This window comes from Electrophorus electricus, chromosome 23, assembly GCF_041902795.1.
Source record: "Electrophorus electricus isolate QZ-2024a chromosome 23, ASM4190279v1, whole genome shotgun sequence".
Lineage (NCBI taxonomy): Eukaryota > Metazoa > Chordata > Actinopteri > Gymnotiformes > Gymnotidae > Electrophorus > Electrophorus electricus.
In genome coordinates this window covers 11343049-11365000 of record NC_137519.1, presented here as the reverse complement: position 1 = coordinate 11365000, position 21952 = coordinate 11343049, and the positions used below count along the sequence as shown (strand labels likewise).

The window sequence follows — 21952 nt, the reverse complement described above, 5'->3', positions numbered from 1 at the left end:
GAGAGTGTGTGCCTACACATATCATTTAAGTTTTGTGTGGATTGGCCAATGCTAAGCCTGTGAAATGTGCCCTGGAATCCGGTTGGTCGAAGGCATCCACATTTTGTAGATATTATATCACACCTATAGCCCTTGTGCCAGACTTGAATACAGACGTTGTGTGTTGAGTTTTACATTAATTGGACTATCTTGATGTTTGGGACAATTTTTGCATGTTATAGCACCTCACCTCAGAATCCCTTTTTTGAGATGATCCAAAGCTTTTGTGATGATACACCAAAGCACTCATGAGCTGGTACCATATATTCTAAGCAGTGTAAGCTCCACCTGGTGTCTGGAATCTATATAGTACTGTAATCTGTTGGATAATTATTAAAGTCCAGACTCTTGTGAATCTCTGGAGGTCAGATTTGTCTGGTGTCTGGTCAAAATGACTGACAAAAATATGCGGAATTTTGCATGATATGCAATTATTTGGAAATCTAAGTAGGAGGAGCTATATGGTTCTTTTGAAAACTTTTTGAAAACTGGAAGTCTATTAAACAATGGTTATATTACAATTATAGAATTTTACTTGTATGGAATACCGGGAAGGAATTATCAACTGTAATGCATTATGTATTGCTATAGCGCCACCTATAGTCCAATCACACTAGTGTTATGCACCAGAGTAGTGGGAGGGACTACTACCTAGTGAAGTTTCATATCTGTAAGACTTACAGTTTGGTCTGCCAGTTTCGATTTAAGGCAGAAAAAGAATAACTAAGAAAAATAATGGGTTCTAACTATATACATGCTAGGTTCACAATTGTTAAGAAATAATTCCTCCAGTACTCAGTGAGGATCTACCAGAAAACACCAAACCTGGAATGTTGCCATTCCACATCACTATTCCCAGAGAGGTCTAAAGTTACACCCCTTGTGAGGGTGTCTGAGTAAGTGGCTGAGGAGAGGATATAGAGACTCCCTTATCCTACTCCTCACCCCTCTCTTACTCCCTCCCGCTTTCTTGTTTAACACCACCCAGGCCCATTCCAGAGCACAGGCAGTTCACTGCTTAGCGACGACGTAAACAGAAGCGTCTGCCAAAGGGTGAGGCTGCAATGCCAGCTCATAAGCTTATGACTTTGGCTACACTTTGGCTACTTTTTTCCACCTGTGTGCTTTCACTTTAATTTAATGAATTCTACTATCAAATCTGAAACTTCGAGGGATTTCCGAGTTGGTTTCATGTTGTATTCTGTAGCTACGCCTGTACATTACTAGCCCACAATGTTTATATGCAGAAAAAAGGATTTAAGCAAACTGTAAATGGGGGAAAAAAAATCTATATATATATATATAAAAATAAATAAACAAACCAAACAAAAGCATGGAGAGCGCTTGCTAAACTTTTCCTTTAGGGGTTACCATGAGACACTGCTGCTTAGTCAGAGATCCATTTCTGGAACTTTCCATCATTTGCCTCAGCTGCCTCTTTTCCCAGATTAAGCTCAGAACAATCCAGTGCCTCTTGCAAATTATCACAAACAAACCAACTCATAGAAAATGATCACAAAACACCTCCCAACTGTTAAGAGAACCCTAACCAATATCTTATTTACCCAGCAAGCCTCAAAATTGAAGTGTAAGGAATTGTGAACTTGTGCATGTTTGGCCAGAAATGGACAAGACAATGTTATTGTGTATGCGATGTCCCAGTTGTGGTCCTCTATGAACCTCCAGAAGAGTCAAGTGTGACTCTCTCTCAGAAAACTTGGAGCTTGATTTTGCTGCTCATCTTTCTGAAGGTGCTTCCTCCTTCAAGTTACTGTTCTCCAAATAATTCCCTTCTAATCAATCACTATTTTCATTTTGCAGTTAAAGTATGAGTGATTCTACAGAATCACTGAGTACTGTGACCATTTTTGAGTGGGTCTTTGCTGGAAGAGGTCAAACTGTATTTTAATGAGAAAGTGTCCTCAACTTTGTGTCATTCTGCTGATGTAGAAACAACTTCTGGTGCATAGTCACAACATTTCTCTCTTCCACCATTTCACAAGGCTGAAAACAGCATTCTTCTCATCATCTTGCCAAACTGCACTCTAAGGTCAGTCTGAGACCATATGAGGTGTAAAACCTGCTCACATTCAGTAAATCCAGTAAAATGGTGAAAAAGCAGTAGTTTGATCAGGATGATTAATTATTACTAAACTGAAAGACAATGACTACAATTTGAATCTGTTAAGAATAAAACCTCTAGTGCAAAGGAAAGCTAGCAATAATTTGTAATATGAGATCAGATAATTAGATAGCAAATGAGTGACCACTATGTCGAATCACTGTAAGTGGAGGAAACAGAACTGTTGGAACAAACAGAAGTGGGTCTTTCTACATAGGCATGGCACTTTAGAGTGAGCGGCTTCCCCAACAGCTTCCTAATCTACACAGAAAACTGGAAGGAGTATTCCCTTAGCCTGTTAAACCCCAAACCCTAAAGAATTGGAAGACCCTGCAATGTTCTCCTCCCATTAAGATCACAGTTTAGATTCAAACGATTTAGATCAATCAACTGTAATATCTTATTATTGCCATCATCTTTCTTTCCAGACTTACTGCTGGTTTTGTCAGTTGTCAGTGAATAACAACACTGAGCACAATGTCCTTTTTCAAGGATTAGACAAAAGGGCACAGATTTATGAAATTACAGTAACAAATGAAATTCTCTATTATTATTATTATTATTATTATTATTATTATTATTATCATCATTATCATTATTATATAGTCCATAAAGACCTCTGCCAGGTCATAACTAAAGTGCAATGTTCTGCTTTTTGCCAAAACCAGCAACAAAATATCTGAAGTGCCTCCAAAGGTGAGAAACAGGAATTCCTGGTTCAAGCTCATTTTAGTGGGGAAGCTGGCAAACACTGAATGTTCCGTTAGGCATTCAGAGTGAAATGAGACCTTACAGACATGCCCCGTTTCCAGTAATGCTAAATTACAACAAAAAGTCAAAATGCTCGACAATGGTGTAAGGAATTAAAGAGTTATTTAAATAATAACAAATAGGTGAATGAAAACATACAAGCCTGAAGCTTACACTAATACTCATAACTGCAAAAAGTAGTGAATAAATACGTCCAAGCAATGCAGCTCATGCACGCACACACACACGCGCACACACGCGCACACACATGGTATTCCACTGGTCTGCTCTTGTTGGGTATTTCCATCCCATGACTCACTGATAGAGAGTTGTAGAATGCCTGGCACGTCAACACTGGGTCTCACTACACCATGGCTATGATTCCAGTCAATCGTTCCCTGAAATTTAGTCTTAGAATTTCAAAACCTTGTTCTCAGTATAATGGCACTTTGGCACAGACTGGATTCTGGCACTTTTTCGTAGTTTTATAAATAATATATATAGAATTTGTCATCCTCTGAAGGAATATAGTTTCTCTAAGGAGGAAAAGCTGTTTTATGCTTTGGCCAGAATTCACATCCATAAAATATGTTTGACCACCTACTGGGCATAAAAAGAAGAGATCAGATATTCTGAGCTAGCACAAGTCTTGAGTTTCCCTCTGAATGTAAATATGGATTAATGAGAGAAATCTATCATCAGCAATTCACAACTGAAAGGTACAGTTACATAGTGTAATCTGTGATAACGATCTCTGCAATAACAAACTTCAAGAAGCTTTCCCAAACCATACGACTGCTAATTTCTCCCCATTCTGGACATGCTTGCAAAAAGCATGCATGATTCATTATTTCTAAACAGAAAGACAATGACCATTTAATAAAGTGAATCTGTTAAGAATAAAACCTCTAGTGCAACAGAAAGCTAACAATAATTTGTAATATGAGAACAGATAATTAGATAGCAAATGAGTGACCATTATGTCGAAACACTAAGTGGAGGAAACAGAACTGATGGAACAAACGGAAGTAGGTTTTTCTAGACAGGCATGGCACTTTAGAGTGAGCTTCTTCCCCAACAGCTTCTGTTGAAAAAATGTGTGATCGATGGCTGGTTTGGAGTTTATTCTCAGCTAACCAAACACAACGGTGTGGAAATACCTCGTAATTCTTTTTGATAAAAGTCTGGTATTCCTGCCACAGATAAAAAAAAAATCTTATAAGTGGAGAATCTCCAAAGACAGTCCAACTATGTTAGACTTTATTTGTGTATGGAAAAATTGCCTCAGACCTTATGGTCTTTTTCATGACTTTACCACAGGCGTACTGGAAACAAATATTCAACAGAGAATAAATTTGAAGTTGGTTATGAGCATAAAAAATGTTAAAATGTATAGGTCTGCTTTCAAACTATTTTACCAACTATGCAATGGGAGAATTCAGAAATAAATAGACATTAACCTGCACTTAACTTGGTACTTAATTATTGCTGGTATGACACCAAAATACGTAACTAAGTACACATGTTTACACAAACTAGGAACAATATTTAATGCGAGTTTTTAGTTCCGTTGCAAATAACGTTATCAGCTTTCTTCAATCTACAGGGAAAAAGCAGGGGCATGCGAATCGAAGGGATTTTTTTGGTTTTTGTTTTAACCCCAAGTCTCATCTCTCATCGCTGTTCATTTGAATTCTGTGGAATTTACTGCAAAATCACAAACTGACAAAATGTAATTCGATTAAACCGCTAATCTACATCCCGCAGTCAGGAAAGAAATAGGCTGTAACAAATGTCGCCAATTGTGTAACTCGAACCCCAACTTCATTCACGGTTAGTTTCAAACTATGTAGAAGAATTTAAATTGGTATCGAAAATGTAAACAGAAATGCTCATTTACCGAAGGTTATGGCTCGCCTATTTTGATCACGTCCGTTAGCTATTTTCACTTATCGGTCCCAGAGCAATAAACTGTATTTAAACCACCCATATTTCAATTACAGCTTAGTACTTCCATCATTAGCCGACGTATAAACCTCAGTATCATGGCCTCACTGTACTGTAAGATGAATTCCGCAGCTCAGTCTGTTTTAAGCGACCATACCTCAGTCGTAAATAACACAAGATATCGAGCTGTAATACCCTGTAACCTTGTTCGTCTACGATAATCAAAATGTGCTTATATATTATCATATCTTTTTTTCGTTTAAATCAAACTACGGGTTAAGACACAATAAACAAAATAATAAACAACATCATTGCTTTCTAGTTTAATGGCCGAAACAAGACGCAGAGTCTATCACGAATTGAAAGAACACTTACCCAGAAAATGAAATTGAAGAAAAAGAGCATATATTTGATGCATTTCGTACAGCCTTCGACGCCCATGTTTGGAGTTTGAGGTTTTTAGACTGTGATACGTATGGTATGCTGCAGAGAACGGTCCGCCGTGCGACTACAGGACAAACTCGGGTCGCTACGCCGCGCTATCGGTGTGAATGACGTAAGGCGGGCGCCACCCAGCAACCCCGCCTCCTCCCCCATCTACTCAAGCAGGCGAGCACCGTGCAGAGCCCTCGCCCAGCGCGCGGCGCTGGCTTCGTCTGGTTTGGGGAGCGACGCGTAGGGAAAGGCTCTCAGCCTGGCTGGCGCGAGGCTTGATTTTGGGCTTATGTGCAGCAAAATCCAGTTCGCAAGTCTGACTGGTGTTTTGTTGCCTCTTAGCCTGGGAGCTTTGTTTAGCTTTGCTAAGTGATTTGTGCACAAGAAGAAGTCTAGCTTATTCTTTTTCTTTACACTTTTTTAAGCGACTTTAAAGTGTGTGTCCTCTGTTGACGTCCGCATTTGGGGAAAACAGTTACTTTCTAAAGTAGCATATGTTTCTGCAGGGCTTGCGGTCATATTACAGGGGGAAAAACGCAAAATATTGTCACAGGATTTCCCTGTCATGTGTTTCCCGTAAATCGTGGTTTTATGACAATTGTTATTAGGTGCAACACAAAATAAAAAGGCTCACATGTAACAAAGGATACATGTGGTATGAACTTCAGGGTGTGGAATAACCCGACACTGAACCGAAGAATTGGCCGTAAAAACTAATTAGGACTAAATAATATTCTGAATCTGAAATATAATATTAAGTAAGTATAAGATTTCGAAAGAAGACGGGGCAAGAGGTGATATTTCAATGCGGGTCTTTGTAAAACAAGCGCATGCTTCCCTCTAGTGTTAAAAAGTAGCTATGAGGATATTACGGTTATAATAACAATTTCATGCCTCCCCTTAGTGGTTATACTCAGATATATCGATTGCTCCTTCTAATGGCTATAAAACCTACGAGAATATTATGGCTAATATTAATAGAGAATGTAATGTACAGCATATACGTCCTGTTTCGCTGGAAACCTTGTGTACATCATTACAAATGAGACTCCAAATCAGTTGAATTCAATTCAATGGTGCTTTATTGGCATGACAAAATTATTCATATTTGTATTGCCAAAGCTTCGATGAAAATTAACATGTAAACATGTTAAACAAAAGATATAATAGACAACACTACTACAATTGCTATCAATAATAGTAATAACAACAATAACAATATAACTACAAGAGCAATACTCCAATTAACATTATTACTTCGACTGTTACCTCTATAACTGATAATAATAATAATAATAATAATAATAATAATAATAATAATAAGAAGAAGAAGAAGAAGAAGAAGAAGAAGAAGAAAAAGAAAAGGCTCTGTAACTGTGATATCTGAAATAGTCACTCACTGTCCCTTGAGGAGTGATCAAGTCAATGGGAAGAAATTAGGAAATCTGTCTCTCTCTCTCTCTCTCTCTCTCTCTCTCTCTCTCTCTCTCTCTCTCTCTCCGTCTCTTTACACATACACAAATGCACACACACTTTTTTCTTCTCTCCTTAACCCTCCCCGTCCTTCCTCATCTCTTACTCCCGAGGATTTCATCACCTTCTTTTGAGGAGAAGGTTGCAGCAGTCCACCAGTCCTTTTCCTCTGTTCCCATTCCTCCAACCAGTGTGCATTCCCCAACATCCAACTCTCTGACTTCTTTTACTCCTCTCCTCAGATGAAATTCTTCAACTCCTGATTTCCAGTAATCCAACTTCATGTCTGCTGGAACCCATTCCTTCCACTCTGTTCCAGATAATCTCAAGAGTTCTACTTCCTTTCATCTCTGTCATCATCAACATCTCCTTACCCTCTGAACATGCACCATCTCCATTCAAAACCGCCAGGGCGATACCAATCCTCAAGAAGGCCACACTCGATGGCTCCAACATAATCAATTACAGACCTGTATCATTTCTCTCTTTCCTCTCAAAAGCCTTGGAATGAGCAGTTTACAATCAATTATCTCTTTTACTCACCCAGAAATAGCTGCATGATCCCTCTGTCTGGCTACACACCGGCACATTCAAAAGAAACAGCCCTCATAGCAATGACGGAGAAACTTAATGCTGATAAAGCTGCCAAACTGTCCTCTGTCTTGATTTCAGCAGCCATTAACACAGTAAACCACAATATTCTCCTCTCTGTTCTCTCCAGCCTTGGTGTGACTGGCTCTGCATGGAAATGATTTCAGCCCTGTCTAGAGGGATAGTTCTATCAGGTAACATGGAGAGCACCCACACCCAATCCATATAGACTCTCCAACAGTTTCCCCAGGGCTCAGTATTAGGCTCTCTTCTCTTTGTATACTCTTTTTCTTGGTGATGTAATATCTTCTCATGGCTTCTACCACTGCTGTGCTGATGACACCCCATTATTTCTGTCTTTCCCACCCTCTGACATGCAGGTCTCCAGACATATCTCAGCATGCTTGACTGACATTGCATCATGGATGACAGCCCACACTTAAAGCTCCACCCCAGTAAAACCAAGCTTCTGTACATCCCAGGAATTCCCTGCCCTTACCATGACCTCACAGTTTCCTTTGAGAACTCTCTGGTATCACCATCTGAAGCTGCTCATAGACTGGGCATAACTTTGAACAACCAGTTGTCCATATTAACTCATGTGTCAAATCTGACCCAGACTTGCAGGTTTCTCCTTTGTATTATATAAAGGATTCAGCACTTTCTCTGCCCAGATACTTGTGCAGTCTCTTATAATCTCAAAGATAGACTACTGCATCTCACTGCTTGCTAGTAAGATCTCTACAACTTGTCCAGAATGCAGCAGCATGACCGGTCTTCAATCTTCTGAAGTTCACACATGTCATTCCACTGCTGCGCTCCCTTCATTGGCTTCCAGTAACTGCCCACATCACATTTAAAACCTTGTTGCTTGCCTACAAAGCCAGAATTGGACCAGCCCCTCCATACATGATGTCAATGGTCAAAGCCCAATCTGTACCTTGAGTACTCAAGTACGGCTCGGCTTGAAATACCATGCTTCAAGTCTCATGGAAGATAAGCATCAAGATTATTCTCTCTCCTGGCTCCTAGATGGTGAAACAAACTTCCACTTGCTGTCAGGACAGCAGAGTCCCTTGCAATCTTTAAACACAAACTGAAGACCCATCTATTTGTGGAATATTTAAACGACCACTGATCCTGCTCCTATGTCAAGTAACTGAAACTCTGGTACTTATTGTAGGGTATTGTTTATTGCACTGATGTTGGCTGCTCCTCTGTTGACTAACAAACTCTAGCAGGTATTGTTTATTGCACTGATTGTTGTCTGAGCTAGAGCTGATGTATTTTTGCACTTCTAGGCATCTGCACTGATCCCTGTATTTCAACAGCATTCTAGTTTGTTGGCATCTTGGACTCTAACCTGCTGGACTGAAGTTAAAATGTGCTGCTTGGAAAAGTGCTGATCACTATTGTGTACTGAGAGTGACAGTATTTCACCAGTTAAATAACACACATCAATATATTAAACTAGTTTAACTTATAGGGTCACGACTGACAGATCGATTTTTAAAAGAAAAAGAGGGAGAAAATAATAATCATCTTAGGGGTTCAAACACAGTTGACCACGTTGTGTGCGGAACCTTCCAGCAACAGACCCTGTGAAACAGTAAAGAAATCATCTATTTATTTGTGGGAAGAAAGTACTTCAAATCTGCATTATGTACCCTGCTGAGCTTCTTAAATATCCATGTCGGTTGCTATGTTTCTTGGTAGTTCTGTAAACTTGTCAAAATGTTTGATATTGTTTAGATCACTGGCTGAAATGATCAGTGAAATATGTATATGGGCTAAGTATGAGACAAATTAAATCTCATAATCATCATCATGATCATCATGATATGTTTGAATCATATGTTTTATTTATATATCACATTTGTGACACCCAAGGTTATTTTGCGCACACACACACACACACACACACACACACACACACACACACACACACACACACACACACACACACACACACACACACACACACACACACCCACACACACACACAAAGGGAAAGAGGATTTAGAGAGAAGAAGAAGAACAAGAGTAATTGTTTTCATTGCACCTTCTCTAGCCCCACCTGGAGATAGTTCCTTTACGCACTTCCTTTAGGCAAACTTAAAGACGTCTCCAATGAAACACCCAGGCTACTGAAACAGACAGAGTTAGAACAAAGCAGAACTTTCAAGAACAAACAGCACTACTAGAAACGCAAAAGCTATTCAGAAACGTTTAATTTTGCGTGTTTCCGTAAGATGGCACTGTCACGCTCTCTCCAGGTTAGTAAATTAGACTATGTATGGACCACAGATTAATGTTTTTCTGTTGTCCTTGTTGAGGTTTTTTATAACAGTTTATTATCTGTGTTGTAGCTCTATGTATACGGTTGTATATTTGTGATTGGATTTAAATTAACGCCGAACCACTATAGGGCTCAATCTGGACTCTTCAAACGTGTTAGAAAACGAGGTGATCAAAGCAGTTGTTTTCTGTTACTGTCCTGCATGCCGACAGCAGCAAGCCAATCCTCGCGGCATACAAACTCATCTCAAATGCCTTCCTACGTATGACGCGCGCCAACACTTTCGAATGCCATACAGGACATAAACCAATCAGTCACTGCTTAAATAATTTCCGTGGGTGAGTGCAAAGGCCGGCTAAGACGTAGCTTACTTCCCCGACCTTCTGACAGAAAACGTCTCTGGTACCCATAAAAGCATATACAGGCGACAGTGGACTCCGGAGAAACACCTCCCTTTTTAATTGTTTCCCTTTAGCACTGGACCCCATTTTCATCACGCCTGATTTAATGCGAAGTACAACTTATGTTTAACGCCGAGTCAATAACAGACAACAGAAAATGGGAAACAACGTATAAAAGTGTGTCCTGAAAAACAATGCAATGCACTTAAGACCAATCTAATGATGCACTTACATATAAATTCTACCATTTTTCAATAGATCGTGAATCAACTGACTGAGTACAAGGCCAAGTTACCAAATTCAAATGAAAGATCAAAGTTAACCCTTCAGTGACCAAAATAAACAACAACCCATATAAATACACGAATAACTACCATACAACTTTAACTAACAGACAACTTAGTTTGTGAAGAGGTTGATTGGAATACGCCGCACTGATGTGTTTGCGGATGGGAATGCGCAACATGATTCTGCGCATTCTCGTGTTTGCGACAGTCTGAGCCATTGTTGTGAGTGGAGCTCTCCCTAGTGCTGAAATTATCCGAATTTCCATTAAGTCATTGCGCATGCGCGTCCGTGGAAGCTAGCGGTAACTAGTGTTGTCCCTCCGCAGGAGTGACTCCCCTCTGTTCTCGTGTGCTTGCGGCGCACAGCACGGAGAGACAGAAACACGGAAAAATAGAATAGTTTCAAGCAAGATATCTTATTTGTGGAAACGAGCGAACTAACCAATACTGAAGGATTCTCGTGTTTTCTGCAGTAAGATGGAAAGGATATCTTCTCTGCCACATTCAGTTTGACGCCGCTTCACAATCCCGAGGTAAAAAATAAATTGTTTATGGGATAACTGTTGTCTGCTTACTAAAACTTTGTGTTTTGCTGGTATTTGGACAGATAATGTAATAGAACACCGAAAAAAATGGTTAGTAAAACACCTAAATGTGATCCTTAAGGATCAGACCCTCTGTAGATATCTCAGCGTGCCTAAAAGAGACAGCGGCTGTAGACAACACTACTGCATGTGGCTGCGTTTCTGAGAAGAGGAGAGACTATCACAGACTACACAGGGTGTGAGGAACGAAAGAGGGGAGCGCTTTGTCGGATTGGAACTGTCCCTTCTCAAACACATCGGCAGTATCGCCTTCAGCTGAATGCTGTCAGTGCAACGGTCCGGACACTTCTGCTGGATCTGAATATGAGGATAATAATGATTTTGGAGAGTCTGCTTTTGGAGTCTTGGTTCGTGTTTTCGTGGGAGGTTAGCATTTGGAATCATATCGTTTCTTGCTTCCTCAAAACCACCGGACAGAGCCTTTTATTTTTCTGAACACCACCGCAAAAGGTATAAAGAGCCAAGTAATTTACATAAGCTATGCGTAATTCACGATAGATTTCGAAGGTGCACAAAAAGCACATTTTATGTTTTGGTCTTATTATGGTTTAACTTAAAACAAACAAACAAACAAACAAACTAATTCCACTATTGCGCACATGTTGTAATACCTGGACCTTGTTCGAGACATGCCTAAGCGACGCGATGGTCCAAGGCGACGAGAAAGACCGTGTTGTGATTAACGTGGGAGGGATTCGACACCAGACCTACCGCAGCACCCTGCGCACTCTCCCGGGAACTCGTTTAGCTTGGCTCGCGGAGCCCGATGCCCACAGCCACTTTGATTACGATGCCCAGATCGATGAGTTTTTCTTTGACCGTCACCCGGGTGTCTTTGCGCACATCCTCAACTACTACAGGACCGGCAAGCTGCACTGCCCTGCAGATGTTTGCGGGCCGCTATACGAGGAGGAGTTGGCATTCTGGGGCATTGATGAAACAGATGTGGAGCCGTGCTGCTGGATGACTTATCGCCAGCACCGAGAGGCAGAGGAGGCCTTGGACAGTTTCGGCGGGGGGCCCGCCGAGATGGGTAACGACGAGACGGAAGGAGACGGCTTGGGCGACCCTGGAGATGGCGATGAGGAGCTGGAAATGACCAAGAGATTGGCACTGGGGGACTCGCCAGATGCCAAAACAGGGGGATTATGGCAACGTTGGCAGCGTCGTGTCTGGGCACTCTTTGAGGACCCTTATTCTTCTAAATATGCAAGGGTGAGTGATGACAGGTTTCACACAGGGCCAAGCAAAGACTCTATGTCTCTGAGTTTTGGTTGTGTCTTGAATTATTCAGCTTTTCCGTTTTCCTTGAAAGCGTAGATCACCTCTCACTGCTGCGGCGTTATGAAACGAAAATGTATTACAGAGAACCTTGTTAAAATGTGTCAAAAAGCGCACTTCATGCGCAACTGGTTGTTTCATTTTTATATGGCATTTGTGTTTTAGTACATTATAACGTGTATCTTTTCTCTGAGCAGTTAAAATGCTGTGCAATAAACATTAACATTCTAGCGATTACAGGCAGAGAACGTGCAATCTACCCAGGCGTCGTGTTGCATTGATCGACAGCTTCCTCGCCTACAATACTGCTGTGCAACGCGACGTGAGCTCGCTCCGCAGCCGCGGGCGTGCTCGTACACAAATTAATCTCTCCGGGAACGAGATTAAAGAGAATACATCACGCGGCGATGCCTTTTCTTTATTTATGTACCTACGCTGCTTTGAGCTACACATCTGACGCGTCATTAACGACAAATATGTCTTTTCCATCCCGAATGTGATTCGAGGCATCAGTTAAGATGATTATTAATGCGAAGTAATCAAATGCTTTCTAAGCATACATTCGGTCAGGTACAGTTTTGACAGTACATGCCATTTTGCTGGGTTCTTTTAACCTAGTGCGCAAAATAAAAACTAAATGTGTTGAAATGAGAAAAAATGTTAAAATGAAATCATTTAGATTAACTGTAGTATTTGCGCTGTAAACTCAGTGCTTATCAATTATAGAAGCACACTGGTAGAGAGACCAATAATAGCTTAGACTTTTCTTTAAAACGAAGGTTGAATTAAACACTTTAATGGTTTGCCCCATCAAACCAACAGAACAATGTGTAGAATAGATTCCAAAACCAACGGGACACTCATGAAATAAGGATTTCCTCCATGTTTCACGTGCGAAATCATGGAACTTGCACCAGATCCGTTTCATTGGAAATAAGACACCAAAACAAGAGTTCTAAGTTGCTGATTGTCATAGTTGTTGGTTACAGGACTGCACAAGATACACTTAAGACGGTATCTAAGAAAAAAAAGGCCATTGAAAAGACCTCAGGATTTCATTACACACACACACACACACACACACACACACACACACACACACACACACGCGAATAAATTTCTACAGGAATAAGTTTACCAGCTACATTTAACAGTTCCATTTCGGAGAGAGAGAGAGAGAGATAAAGCGAGAGAGAGAGAGAGAGAGAGAGAGAGAGAGAGAGAGAGAGAGAGAGAGAGAGAGTGTGTGTGTGTGTGTGTGTGTGTGTGTGTGTGTGTGTGTGTGTGTACAGCACAAAAGTCGTTAAAATACAATATTTCTAAGAGCACGACACAGCATTCTGAAAGGCTACTAGAAGATTGCAGTACTTAACTAGCAGTTGTGAAACGTCGGTAATGTAGCAATGCAGGATGTCAGTCGATGGGGACATGACTGAGACTGAACCAGTAGCACGGAGTATGATAAGAGATAACGCAATGCTGACTACTGCAAGGAAATACAATACCGAAATGTAAAAGGTGATAAAGAAGAGAGGGAAGGATGAAGCTAAATCATGCGAATTAAATTTTTATTACAGTGCAGTCAGTAATGCATATTAAGATCAGTCTTTGCGATGATGAGGTCATTTTGGTCAAATTACATTTGTCAGTGGGAATGTTTAATTGCATCTCTTTAATGCAATTAAACTGTTGTAAACCACAGCTGTTAGTCTATTTTCGGAAATATTTTATAGCGATGAATTTCAGCCTTTTTGGAAGGACTGTCTTATAAAAATATAGAAACTTAATGCGCCCAGAATTTTATGAGCTCTTGTTAGAAGTGCCTCGATGTGCCAAGGAGGCAAGAGTGGCCCATTACAACTGAAACATTGCGAATTGCATATCTGTGTTGTGCTGTGCACGATCGCCCTGTAGTTCTTGAATCAGCTAGGAGTGATTCAGCTTTTAAAGAGTTCTTATTATCAGTGAATCAGACGTGAGACGAAGCGCCAGCTTGCCGCGACGCGCATCTGAATTAATCAAAACGTGAGTCATATGACCGAACGGATTACTATCTAAACACCCCTGTCTGCGGCGCCCCGTGCACAGCGATGCGCGGCTTCAGAGAGGGAGATGGAGAAAGCCGCTGTGTCGTGCTAAACTAGCAGCTGTTTGTGTTGGTCTCCCATAGGCACCTGATATATCCATGTCCTTGGCGGACGAGATGCCGCTTTTCCCCAGTGTATGTCTTGGGAATGCGCTGCCATGGCAACGGCTTTCGAGCTCAAATGAAACCGATTAATGCGTGCTCTCTCGTGCAGGGTGCCAGAAAACGTGACAAACTTTGCCGGAGTTTCTGCACCTTGTGACTGTGCAACAGAAAGTATTTTGATTTTCAATACTTCCAGCGGAAAGCCATCGGTTAGACAAAATAGAAATTCAATCATAATCAAATCATACTTTGCTCATTGTAGGTTTAAATCTGTGGTAAGATCATGAGTGTTTAACTACAAGCTTTGCAATTGTGGAAATCAGTCTATTTGACTGCCACAGGAGCTGAGAAGTGAGAAGTGCCCCGGAATTCCTAAATGCCGAGCTAGAATTGTCATAATTTACTAAAGAGAAAAAGCTACCAGCTACCAGCTGCTTCAAAAAACAAAACAAAACAAAACAAAAAACAAATAAAAAAGTATTCACTGGTAATCATGCAAGGCTACTTAAAAATATGCCTGTTGATTTATTTAATAAAACAGCTCCTAGAAAAGTGATTTTCAGTTTCTCATAAAAAGGCACCATTATTTTTGATGGGTCATTAGTCACAGCAGATTTTAGAGTGGCTAATATTTATCACTGATAATCAATGATTTAAAAAAACCAACAAAAACAAACCTTTGTCTACAGCTCTTTTTTTTTTTTACTACATAAAATGTTGTTCAGATTAATTATCACATTATTCTTGTTATTCACTGTTGCCCCCCAGACGACTTCGATTACTGCCTTTATGAAACTAGTCAGGGCTGCTCTTTTTTCTGTCCTGTTTTGCTATCACATTTCTACTCGCAAGCATGCTTCTGGGCTATTACACGCGCCAGCTGGGCTCTTGCCATGACCGCAATCAAAATGAATCTGCTGGTCAATACACAAGTGCACCTGCCTACTTGTGCATGGGTGAGTGAACTGGCGCATGCCCAGGACTCAGTGTGTCCTGCTCTGGGGATGTCCCACTGCTCTGGGTAAAGCATGATTGGTATTGTCCATTGAAGAGACAGAGATGTACTCTGCCCTTTGCCTTTCCTGAACTCTGCTCTATTGCAACTGCTCAAACAAATATTATCAGCCTGTTTAAATGTCTGTGGGCTGAAAGGAGGGAAGGTTAACTGCCTGCAACTTTCTCCTTTCTAAAGTTATGAAAGAAATCAAGAACCTTTGCACACACTGATTCTTGGCTTGGTGTCTGTCCATTTTACCTATATATTATTATCACAGATCATAAATCCTGAGTGCATACAAAATATTTTGTATATTTAACGGATACAGCGTGGCAACTACTGTTGTAAAGCACAGTAAAAACAAAGGCTAAAATGACAAGATCTATTATTGTTTCAGATCAAAGCTTAATGGTATTCTTAGACTCTGGCCTAATATAGTATGAGGAATTCTTCCTTGGAGGCAACAAATCATCACTGTCAGTTGCTCTGCAAGAACATCTGCTAAATGCTGTAAAGGTAAATGCAAACATTGTCCAACATAAGATGCAGAGAATGACTTTACTCTAATGTACATAAAATGTTATGTACAGCATACATTAGAATAAATGGTCACTGTACTTTTGTAATGTCTTTGGCAGTCATTGCTGGGGTGCTGGTGTATGTTTAAGATCTTTCCTGTTGCCAGTGTTGTTGCAGGGAGAAAAAGTGTCTGTTCACTGCAGCATTGGATCCTGTACCTGCGATGAGAGAGGATTTGCACATTGTCACATATGTCCTCCAAGCACTTTCCTTAGCTGGGTGACCCTTGTCACCGGCCGCAAGAGTGTCAGGCCACAAAAGCACAGCACAGGCCAGGCTGTGGCTTCCTCAGGGCAGGCTTGCCGAGGCCTGTATTCACTCCCTTGCTGTGCACATCCTGTAAACAAACCTATTAAGCCATGGCCTTTAGAGGTCATGAGGTCTTAACTGCTCTCACAAAAAAAAAAAAAACAACAAAAAAAAAACCCATAAAAGGTCCTGTGAAAATGTGGAATGGTCATTTGGAAACATATATCAACCGCATCCTCCAGCCTTAGTAACATATATACTAAAGTAACACACTGTTGGCAAGCTGTTGGCAACTTGTTTGTAACCCATAGCTTGAGTTCAGGTGGAACTACATACATATGTTCCAGAGATCTGACTGAACAAACTGATGGAAGTGGAATTAAATAGCAGACACTGTCAGGATGGACTTCAAAAGAGAGGCAGTATAAATAATTTCATACTAAAGTCCTGTGTGAGAGAAAGAGAAGGATAAGGGGTGGGATACAGTTTTACGTGAATGACCGCCAAGTGTGACAGATGCTCCAAAAGTCAGATTGCTCTTGGTGGCTATAGAGACTACAGAGGTTTTGAGGAGCAGTGGTGAGGAGGAGACCCATCACAAATAAACACAGGGATGCACAAAGCAGTGATCACAAAGGCAATCGTAGCATGCAGGTCACTGAATTAAAGATGCTAAAAGCAATTTGCTGCTATCACGGTGATCTTACATAGCAATACAGCATGCCATTGGGAAAGAAACAAATAGAATTTAATGTACAGACGACAAAGGAATGTTAAAAAAAACTTAAGAGCTTTGCTTTTGAAAGAAAATCTGCTTTTATGTTGTGTCTTCAAACACAAAAAATACAGAGCAGATTATTTCCTTTGGCACTACTTTAGGATGTAAATTATAGTTCAAAAACTATGGGAGTGAAAACAGCATAGCATACACAGTTCATATAGTGTTTATTGCTAATAGAGTGAGATATGGAGGTAAATATTCACAGACTGTTGCAGACTGGTAATATCTGAAAAGTGCAGATTTTTTTTTAGAAAGTCAAGCCAGGAAGGAAATACTGTTAAGACAATAACACACTTTCTAACACATTTTTTACACATGCCTGCAGGTTTATGTAATGTTTTATTTATATACAGAACTAACAGATATAATTGGGGGAGCAAAGCGTTTTTCACCCATGATTCATGTTTATTTTATAGAGCATTTTTTGGCCTGTTTGTCTCGCAAACGTCTGTTTTTGCTGTCCTGTTTTTTCTCTCTCACCTTTCTCTTCTCTTCATTCAGTGAGTAATTATTTGGTCTTCATTGCCTCCCTTTCTCATTTTAGTAGGTTCCCATCTTGTCTATAGTGAGTGATGTCTTGAAGACATGACTGTGTATCTGACAAATGAGAAGGCGTGTCGAGAGGGTGTAACCAGATATAAGAGTAGACAACTGTACCTCCCATCTGGAATTCGTGCCTTCTTTCTGGCTATGTCCACTTCTGTCCTTTAGGTAATTAGATTATTTGTGGCAGCATAAAACAGTTGGTGTGGAATAACAAGGATTCTCTTGCTATCTGAATGCTGAGCAGAGCTTGTAGGGAGCTTGGTGCGATTAGCATTAATTAGGCTGCAGTAGCAGGACGAGGACCAGGCCCTGTTAATGAATGGAGAGGGATAGCAAAGGGTCCCATTACTTAGCCTGCACACTCGCTAACCTTTAGTCTGTTTCACTGACAGTGATCTTCTTACCGAGGGACAGAGAGGCAATAGGGTACACGGGAAAACTGGGATCTTCTATTATATTCATATCATAATTTATAATTATAGAGCAACTGTATATAAGGCATTCATCTTATATGCCCAATGGGATAGAACAGAATTATCTGTACTTATGTGTTATCTGGCTGTTTGTTACAAAAGTCATGTGGAGTATGTGATTTCTACTTACATAAACAGTTTGTGGAGATCTGCATGCATAATAAGCTTTGCCAGAATAACTCTGATATACAATGTCATAAATGTGTGCAAGCAATCAGACATGCACAGATTTAAATATTACAAAGCAGATTCTGCAGTGAACTCTTTAGAAGTATATTTACTGTAACACTGTTTGGTTATACGTGTGTGTGTACACACACACACACACACACACACACACACACACACACCCACACACACCCACATACACCCCCTCAAACACAAACTGAACGGACTGAAATCTTGCTATAATAAATAATTATACATGTAGACGAATCTATGCCTTTAGAAGCCTACACACCTTAGTGCACTGTTTCTTCGCTGTCCCTTTGCTTTTTTCCTGATACCACAAAGCTGAGCAGACAGACCCGTCCCCTACCAATAACGCCCCCAAATCTCCCTAATTATGTCAACCCCCACCCTTCTCCCCCCAGTTCTGCCTGGGAGCAGTAAGTGGAGCAGGACAACCCCTTTAAAAAGTACCAGGGCAGTGGCTCCAGAGAGATGGCAGCTGCTGTGAATAGACTTGATGCAACCCAGTCGAGAGCCTGGATGTCAGACACTCAAACTGGGGCACCCGTAGAGGCTAAGACTCCTGGTGCCGGGCTGGTGAAGTTTGTTTAAAGGATGCAGCCTAGGGAAGAGCTCTGGTAGGCATGGCCTGGGTTAGGAAGATGCTAGTCTGAAGAGTTTTTTCTGGTTACAAGATGCGTGAACTACGGACACATACTTTATCTGATGCTGATGAGAAGCTTTGGAGAAAGCCTTCCCCTGAGGCACAAAAATCCATGGTAATTTGGTCCGTGAATGATCACCTGTCAAGTCTTGAATTCACACACTCACTGGAAACGTGAGCAGGACTCTGAAACGTGTCACTGCATCATTAACACTGACTTTAGGGTCACTCGCATATCCAAGCAAAACTGAAGCTTGACTGGAAGTGTGCGATCTAATGAGAGATCTCAGAGTAGAACAATGCGCACAAAAGTGCACGTCGAGTAGAGGGACAGGGAAGGGGTACTTTCACTCTCAGCATGCAAACTCCACAGTGCAAGGAGTGTGATCTGCACGGCTTAACTGGTTGAACAGACAAAAGAGATGCTGAAGCAAGAGTTGTTGATGAGTTGCCATGGAAACTGGCTCCTTCTCTGGTGGCCAGCAAAAACATAGTAATCAAAGTAACGTGATGCCAGACAGCTATCAGCTCCTGCTTAAATGCAAACGCTCCATGTCATGGGCAAATATTTGCCTCTGCATGAGGCAGATCCAAAAAAAGATATAGTGATATAGTGAGTGTGGTATAGTCAGGCCACATGCAGGTTGTACACTAAAAGGAATATGTGTACAGGTGGGATCAGGTGTGAAATGGATCTGTTCTATTTTACCCTTCCTGTTTTAATGTTATTCCATTTTTTTTGTTCCCATTGACGTCACTGCATGCACTTAACCCATGGAAGGTGCATATGAGTTCTCTAGGAAAGGTCTGGCTGAGATGCTCCAGTGTGCTCCTAACTGTGCTAATATTGGGTTTGTGTAGGTTCTATGTATCTTCAAAATATGTATGAAGGACACACTAGTCTGTAGGTACAGTAACATGTGAAACATGTGTTGTTTCTCATCATTAACATTACTGTGGACCTTAATTTGTCAAGCGAGCATTAGGGATTCTAGATTTTACCAGCAATAAGCAAACTTGGACATTCTGCAGGAAGGTTCGATGTGGAATCCAGCAGTAACCTGTCAAAAGTTATTTTGAGGCTATTTAAGATGCGGAAGAGGTTCACCAGGTTGCTGGTATTTTGTTCCACCCAGGGTGTCAAGGTGATGTTCAGAAGAGCATCTCCTGTGGATGCACCTATTGGGTCTGAGGTTGTATCCCTACACTCACACACAGTGTCATTTATGTTGTGGCTGCTTGTACCTCCTGGTACTGTTCTTCTAAGAGGTCTGTTAAGTAAGGGAAATGGCTGTAGTGTGCACAAGGCATGTTTATGTGTGTTGTGTGTATGTGTGTGTGTGTGTGTGTGTGTGTGTGTGTGTGTGTGTGTGTGTCTCCATACGATGACGCATATGCAGTATCAGTGTGGGTGGAGGTGACCATAGCAAGGTCCCTGCTGGTCCACAGTGGGTATAGTGTTGTCGCACACGGCCAGGGCAACTGCTCCACACAGTCCCATGCCAGGACACTCAGGATTCTGACGTGTGTGCCAGGCTTATGTGACAGTGGTAACCCACAAGGCCCTAGGCCTGCCCTAGATCTCACTGAAGATGTTTATGTGGGGATTTTATGAGTATGGTCATCTGTATTTATGCTGCATTTAGCCTTCTATGTCACAGAGTAAAAGAAACATAAATGTATGTATTTATTTATTTATTGACAGGGAGGGAAATCACTAGATGAGCAAAAACCCTGTTATCAAGGAAAATTTGCAGGCAATGTTACTGCCAGTGACCGGCACATAATCACTTCATGAGTGAGTACTAATTCAGTGATAATTGAGTGGTGGCAAAATCACAGTGTCAAGCCCCTGGTTGAGAAATGTGGGCAATGTGGATACAAACTCATGCCGGGAGTAGAACCACTTGATTTTCACAACTCCTGCTGCCAGCCACAAAGAGCATTCTGGATGCCAGGAAAGCATGCCCACAATCGGATCACACAGCCGTTCCCTGGTTTGTCTTTCATCTCCTCGGTCTTATAGGTGCCTACTTAGACCGCACACTTAGAGCCAAATGCGAGCGCATCATTAGAGTTTTATGAAAAGGTCTTTACAGTGTATGGGTGGAGGAGGTAGAGCCGGGTTGGTAAGAGGGGTGGAGGCTTGGTCTAGGATTGTAGCCACCTGAGGGAAAAAAAATCAAGAAAGAATGGGAAGGCAGTTGGCCTGTAGAATATTCATCATAAATATTGAATGTTTCATCTAATTGAAAGTTGAAAGTGATCAAAGCCAAGGCCCCTGATCATAATGCTTACATGTGGTGAAATGTTTTTGATCACATGGGCCTCACTGATCAATGCTGAAATATTGTTTGCTTGTTGCATTAGGGTGTTGTGTGTAAGGAGTTGTGGTGTACAGGATCGGTGCAATCTTCTCTTTACCTTTCTGTACCTATCAAATCCACATGCCTATTGCACTGTATTGGAGGTGGCTCCCTATGCCAACTCAGTGAGTGGACACTGCTGTTTTCTTATTAATTCCTTATAAGTAGAGACTAGAAAGGATGCCTGACTGAAAGCTCACACTACATTAAGAAAAATAATACACATGTGTAATGCACAGATGCATTTTGGCCCTCTATCTGTACACATACCATCTCCGCTGACTGGCCAGGCAGTGGTTGAGTGGAATACATTTAAGAATTATTGTAAACTAATGCAATTTGGGTGCATGGATTCAATGTCATGAATTCATACGTGTAAAGTGCTGTCGAAAGCATCCAGTTCAACTACTCCTGACCTTAGCATTTGCCTGTAACAAGTAACACATTTTCTCAGAGAGCCAAAATGGCGAAAGCGAATAATTTACAATTTGGATGCACAAGCACACTCTGAGCACGTAGCAGATATATTCAAAATTTACTGGGCCCAGATTAGCTGGTTGAAAGATGTTGTTCAAAGCAAAGTCTTATGACTGTGTTATGTCTTATGACTTATGTTTTATGACTGGAATAGTAAACAGATGATACTGAATACAGACATATGCATATGTATTAGTGCCATTATGTACCAGTAAATAAAGAACAGAG

The 21952-nt window shown here is 41.0% G+C and overlaps 2 protein-coding genes across 10 annotated transcripts in view; one reads left to right on the top strand and one right to left on the bottom strand.

The window, feature by feature from the left end:
• Window positions 1-5406, bottom strand: part of cd81a (CD81 molecule a) — a 23986-nt gene extending 18580 nt beyond the window's left edge. The window contains exon 1 of the mRNA XM_027017658.3: window positions 5234-5406. Within this exon, the coding sequence (XP_026873459.2) occupies window positions 5234-5299 (66 nt within the window). The 5' untranslated portion in view covers window positions 5300-5406. The remainder of the gene's footprint in view (window positions 1-5233) is intronic.
• A 5235-nt stretch (window positions 5407-10641) lies between these two features.
• Window positions 10642-21952, top strand: part of kcnc1a (potassium voltage-gated channel, Shaw-related subfamily, member 1a) — a 32110-nt gene continuing 20799 nt past the window's right edge. For all 9 annotated transcript variants that reach the window (XR_014119553.1, XR_014119551.1, XR_014119552.1 and 6 more), the window contains exon 1: window positions 10642-12164. Coding sequence is in view for 6 of the 9 variants with exons in the window: in XM_027017697.3 (XP_026873498.1) it covers window positions 11595-12164 (570 nt within the window). In the remaining 3 variants the exon portion in view is untranslated. The remainder of the gene's footprint in view (window positions 12165-21952) is intronic.